This window comes from Papaver somniferum, chromosome 5 (genome assembly GCF_003573695.1).
Source record: "Papaver somniferum cultivar HN1 chromosome 5, ASM357369v1, whole genome shotgun sequence".
In the NCBI taxonomy this organism is placed as follows: Eukaryota; Viridiplantae; Streptophyta; class Magnoliopsida; order Ranunculales; family Papaveraceae; genus Papaver; species Papaver somniferum.
The window spans coordinates 42039065-42045343 of NC_039362.1; the positions used below are offsets into that span (position 1 = coordinate 42039065).

A 6279-nucleotide genomic window follows, 5' to 3' on the forward strand; every position below is an offset into this window, starting at 1 on the left:
AGTGATGCTTATTATCTGCCGATTGTGTTCATGGCCTCAAATTCAATTTTTCAAAACTTAACAAAAGTTTCAAAATTTTCTACTTTCACAATCGGTAGTTAATGGTGTTCATTATCTATCGATTGTGCGTAACTTTTTGTACAGAGAAATTTAATTTTTAGAATCAAGAATAATCGGTAGGTAAAGTAGATTATTATCTACCGATTATGTTTCTGCTAGTGTAAATCCAAGAACATCAACCATAATCGGTAGGTAAAATAGATAGTTATCTACCGATTATGTTTCTGCTACTGTAAATCCAAGAAAATTTTCGGAACAAATTTTTGATTTCAAGTAATCAAATCCTAATTTTGAATCACAACTACTATCATCTATTCGTTTTGTTTGTTGAACTCCTTTTTTTTTGATGTTCTAAGTTTCAACTTTAAGGTTAATGAATTTTGGGTTTTAATTTTAAACAATCAATCATAACATTTGTTTGATCGATGATCTTTGTTTTCAATCAAAATTAAAATGATGGAAAAAAATTTCAATGGGTGGAAAAGAGAAGAAGAAGTGGAATGATATGATTATGAAAATAAAGGATATAGGTTTAGATTTAGTATAAAGGTGAAGGACAATATAGACAATTTTTTATTTTTAAGATATCCCTTAACCTCCTTCAATGGATGGGAATAAAAAGGTGGCCCCTAATTCCTTTTGAGTGGCCCCTAAAAACGCTAGGATATTAAAGTGATGACGGAATATTGCAGAGATGATGGGCGAAACAAAAGCCAATGGAGCATGGAATGGATGACCAGACCTGGCAGAATTTAAGTGGGGACCCATTTAGTGATCCCAACATCGCGTGAAGCCTAGTTAGCAATTCGGGATTCGGCAAACGTACGGAACGGCAAACGTACGAGTATTATACGGTTTTGTAAAATCCAGATTCGGTCCAAAATTCGGTCAACGGGACGTGATTCGTCATTAATTCGGAACGGCATACGTACGTGTATAATTCGATTTATAAATGTGAGTTCGGCTCTGAAAATTCGGTATCTATATATAACAAATAATTTGTATTTATAAGGTCATAGACCAATTTTTATGCATATGTGTGAGTTATTTAAGGAAAAAATAAACTCAATATGATGATATTAATAATATATACAACATTAGTTATCCAAAAGGACGTCGTATGGTGGTTTAGATGCTTGGTTAGTGAGTTTGAGATCTCTCTCACCTTCACCTTCAAATCTCTTCAGTCGTTTTTGTTTCATAAAAATTACAACACGTCTAATATTCGGTCGTGTATGTTCGGGAGGCAGTAAAGCCCAAAAAGTGGAGTCTTTGAAAAGTAAAAGCTAAAGAATTTATGACGAATTAAGCGGACGTATCATTCGGGATACGTAAAATTCGTGAACGATTCGCGAATAATCCGGAAATGCCACATAATACGCGACTTGGGTTCGGAGTTGCAAACGTACGCGAATAAGACGGTAAAATTCGTGATACGGAAAAATTCACGAATCATTCGCGAACTTACTAACTAGGGCGTGAAGTGCAAGCTATTTCATAAGGTTTTCGGCTGCAGAATATAATGGATCTTTTCTTGATAAAAATACTTTTGTAAGGACTAAAATATGAATATAACTTTCTGAAGGCATGGTCGCCCTGCTTTAAAACTAATAAGCAAAGAATCACTTTCATAAATACCAATATTATCCCAGAGTCCTATAAAAGAAAATTCTTCTTCCTCTCCTATTTATTCTTAGTTAGCGTTTCCTCTTTCCTCCATTCTTTCTTGTCTTCTGCGTAATTTTTCCCAGAGAAAAAGAAAAACCGATTTAACTCAGTGGTAGTAGAAGAAGAAGATATGGATCCAGAAAGCGTATCGAAGGCATTCGTAGAGCATTACTACACAACATTTGATGCGAATCGTGCTGGCTTAGCGGGATTGTATCAGGACACATCAATGTTAAGTTTCGAAGGTGAAAAGATACAAGGTGGTGCCGCTATAGTTACCAAATTAACTAGTTTACCGTTTCAACAATGTAAGCATAATATCACTACTGTTGATTCTCAACCCTCTGGTCCTGCTGGTGGTATGCTTGTTTTTGTTAGCGGGAATCTTCAACTTGCTGGTGAACAACATGTTCTCAAATTCAGTCAGGTATAATCAATCATCATATTACATCTTTGTTTCTTCTAGGGTTTATATCAGTTTTTTTTTTTTTTTGTTGAATTTCAATTTCTTAGGGTTTTGAAGCACCATAGGAAATTATATTTCTAGGGTTCTTTAGTAGCTGGTGGTGGTAATATGTGGGGATTTTAGAGTGATTTTGTGATTCATTCTTCAGTTGGGGTTGAAAATCCTGAAAACAAGTCTGACTGATGCTATGTACAACATGGGTTAGTTTTAGTTTTGAATTGGATCTACTGATTTGAGGGTTGAAAGGTCTAATAACCCTATAGTAGCAGCAGCCAGCTCTTCTCTAGGGTTTTTGCTAGCTATTGGTGGTTTTGTATGTACTGATTTTAGATTTTAGATTTTTTTCCCCTTAAAGTTATTACTTCAGCATTGATTTATGTATGGGTATTAACAGTAGAAAGTATTGACGAATGAAATGAGTTTTAGGGGGGTCTAGTCTCTCTTGTGCCTTTTGTTATAAATATTCTAGGTGTAACCTGTGCCATTGCTGTATCTAAGTTACACCTGTTTGATGTCTGTCTCTAAGGCGTGATGTCAAGCAGAAATTTTAATGTATTATATAGATATAGATACTATGGTGTAGGGGTAGATGGAGCATTTACGTTGGTACCATATTGGTTAGGATGGTTATCTTTGTTCTTATCTCTTGTGCTGATTTTGCTCTTGGTTGTTGTATGAGACTGTTATTGTTGATCAATACTTCAACATTGATGTATGGGTATTAACAGCAGAATATACTATTGGGAGATTGTTTCTGTTGCTACCAAGAATAGTTGGGATGATGATATTTCCGTCACTTAGGTGTAGGGTTTCGATTTGAACACTCTATTTGGTGTTGTTCTTGGTGGTTGTTGGTTGTTTTGGGGGTTTTGACGAATTAGTTACTTCAATATCTCGTTACCAGTATTTGTAGCTACTTAGTTTTTATTTGGTTAAACTGACAACGTGTGAACATAAAATTTTGTATGCGGTGTTGATCTCTTCCCCTAGAGTAGTTAAAAAGTACTACCTCCGTTTCAAAAAAATAGGCAGGTTGCATGTACAAATAACACATGAAACCAGCCTATTATTTAGAAATAGGGAGTATAGAATACACATTTATGGTGTTCCGTGTACTGAAGGTAAAAGCATTTTGTCGACCTGTGATGTTTTTTGGTTTGGTTTCGCACGAAGGTTAATGGCATTGTCGACCTGTGATGGTTTTTGCTTTCTTATGTCAGTCCATTGTACATATAAATTTGATTATTTCTCATTCTCATTGGGATACATGATGAACTTTTATTTCAGTTCTTGCCATCCAAAATATAAAAACATTAGTACTCAACTTATGTTTGCATCACTTGTCCTTGTGCTATCTTGCTTACTTATAGTACTGGAATGGTTTTCTCTCAGATGTTCCATTTGATGCCGACTCCTCAAGGAAGCTTTTACGTTCAAAATGACATCTTCCGTTTGAACTATGCTTAAGAAGATTGGCAACTCTGATTAAGGTTGGGTGGAGAAAGACAAGTGTACTAAGTCTGTTAGGTGCTTGAGGCTTTGCTTCAATCTTTTTTATTATTTTTAGACTTATCAAAAATGAAAATTTGGGTTATTTGGATTAGTGTTTGCTTGTGTTGCCACATATTGCATCATCAAACAATTAAATAGTACTTTATTGATCCATTGCTTTATAAAAATGGGTTTTACATACTTATCTTGTGCTCTTTGTTCTGTTTAGTATTCTTCTTATGCGTTTAATTTTTTAAATTCTTTTCTGAAAAACCTAGTTGCCATCCATGAAACTTTCTAAGAACTACTCCTTGCTGATGCTAGATTATGGCAGGGCTGCCGACTGTTTGGCTCCTACCATTTGATCCCATATATATATGCTTTACTTGCATCATAGTTGCGTGTTTATAATATAACCCACTGTAGCATGTGTAGGTAAACCGTCCATAACATATCTAACTCCTTTAAAATCCTAAGCTCCTTAGGCTCCACGTTGAACGGTGACCGTCACCCTCTCACAGAATTGCTTCACTTTTCCTCAAAGGAGAGAAAAAATAGGAATTCCCACATAAATTTCGCCCACAAAGCATAAAACCAAAAAACAAACTCTAAGAGCCAGTTTTCTGTTTCGCTCACAAAACATTAAAAAAAAAAAAAAAAAAACCCTAAGAACAAACCCTAGGATATGCTTCCTCTCCTGTCCATGTTCTCTCTGTAGCCTTCTTCCTCTCCTCTCCATGTTCTAATTCTCTCCGTTTAATTCATCATCGTTTTCCTTTTTTGTTTTGTTTTGATTATCTAACTGTTTTGATTGTACAAGTGAAAATCTAACTGTTTTGTACTAACCCTAAAATCTGTTGTTTCCCTGTGGGTCCTGTCTGATTTATTTTGTTTTGATTATTTCATCTTATTCACAGAAGGGGTTGATGTTGTCACAAAGAGTTGTCCGAGATCACGATTTTCACTTGAAAGCAGTTGTTACAACCATCATTACTACTGAAGGTATGAATTCTATTTTTCAATTTAGGGTGTTCTTTTTATTGATTATAATGCAGCATGCAGGTGATAGTGGCTTAATGCGATTAAGGTTTTTACTGCAAAACGCATCACGAGTTTTTTTTTTTACCGCTGCTTTCTTTTGTTTGGGTTTATCAAATCTGAGGTCTTTTGATGATTTTATTCAAATCTTTCCTCTGTTTATCTGTTCATGGAACAATAAACGCATACCCATTGATCTTCATTGTAATTAGTTAGGTTGGTGTGTTTAGGAGGAAGCCAGAGGAGTTGAAATTTCGCAAATAAACTATCTTGAGCTTGCTGTTAATCTTGCAAAAAAAGGCCAAACAGTTGGTAAGTCATTCTTCTGTTTCTTCCTTGTTGGTAATTGGGAACTTTACTAGAATTGTATGAGGCACATTGTTGCGATTTTATTTTTATCGAATCTCTTAATGTGGTGGTCACAGTCGGAAAGGAAGTGTCTCATGCAATCGTTTACCAAGTAGTAGAAGCGCTGAGAATGCTAACATCTGATGAAAAGAAAAAACTAATCTTGGTTAACATTTGACAGATACGTGCTTCAAATTTATTAATTTTAATATTATTTGATTGATTATCTTTAGTCACCAACAATTGATCAAATTTGGTATTCGAAATTGCGGCAATGTTTTTTGCTTTATTTCCCTCCCCCTAAAAGTCTTTGCGTGGCCCTTCGTATTGTAAGGAAATCATCTAATAGCTCTAATTTCATTTCATGGATAGACTGTCATACATGATAGCTATATACTAAGCATTCTTTAGAAAGCTAAGTTGTCGAGCTATATTATAGGTGAGTGCCCCAAAGTGGGGTTCATATATGCCATGAAATGGTATGAGAAATGGCTTTATAATGTAGGCGAAACGACAAGGGCACCTATTAAGAGATTCAGAGAATTGACAATACGTTCTTCCATCTCAACAGTGCCATGACTTCTAGGGAAATTTTACAAAATAATATGGCTGTAGGTTTGTGTATATCTCCACTACGTATTCTTTAGAATGCGCACATGCACTCTTCTTTTCGTGTCTCTGTCTTGGTTATTACATATTTTTCATTATATGCAGAACTTTTCACAAATGTCATTACTCAAATGGATGCAGAAAAATCAGTTCTGCATGGAAATTTAAGCATACCTCTTGAGCAAGAGCCATTGAAGAAAATTGAGATCCAAGATCGGCATTATAGTGGTATCAAGAGGTTGGCAGTCTCTCAAACCTAATATCTTTATAAAGGTATTGGAGCTAAGTCTTTGAGGATTAAAATATATACAACTGTGCGTGGTACCTCCTGACTTGCAAATTAAAAGTCTACATTTGCAGTTTACAGATTTGGGGTTTGGCATGGACTTCTCTTGACCATAGAGGCAGCTGGCGTGTCCCAAGTGCAGGTAGTTTTGAAAACTGTTGCTTCACGCAGTCAAAAGTGAAAAAATGCACGAACTGTATTGGTACAAGCATCTATATGCATTTCCTTTTTTAGCATGACTATGATGTGCTTGCGGTTTATTTTTTTCCTACAGTTTCTCCTAAACATAATAGGCCACTTTTATAATAAGCTG

General features: G+C 35.3%; 1 protein-coding gene across 1 annotated transcript; it reads left to right on the top strand.

Moving 5' to 3' along the window:
* The first annotated feature begins 1738 nt into the window (after nt 1-1738).
* Nucleotides 1739-3888, top strand: LOC113281459 (nuclear transport factor 2B-like). Its single transcript, XM_026530196.1, has 2 exons — nt 1739-2155; nt 3587-3888. Exons 1-2 carry the CDS (start codon nt 1859-1861, stop codon nt 3659-3661), a joined length of 372 nt encoding a protein of 123 aa, XP_026385981.1. The 5' UTR covers nt 1739-1858; the 3' UTR covers nt 3662-3888.
* The last annotated feature ends 2391 nt before the right edge of the window (nt 3889-6279 follow it).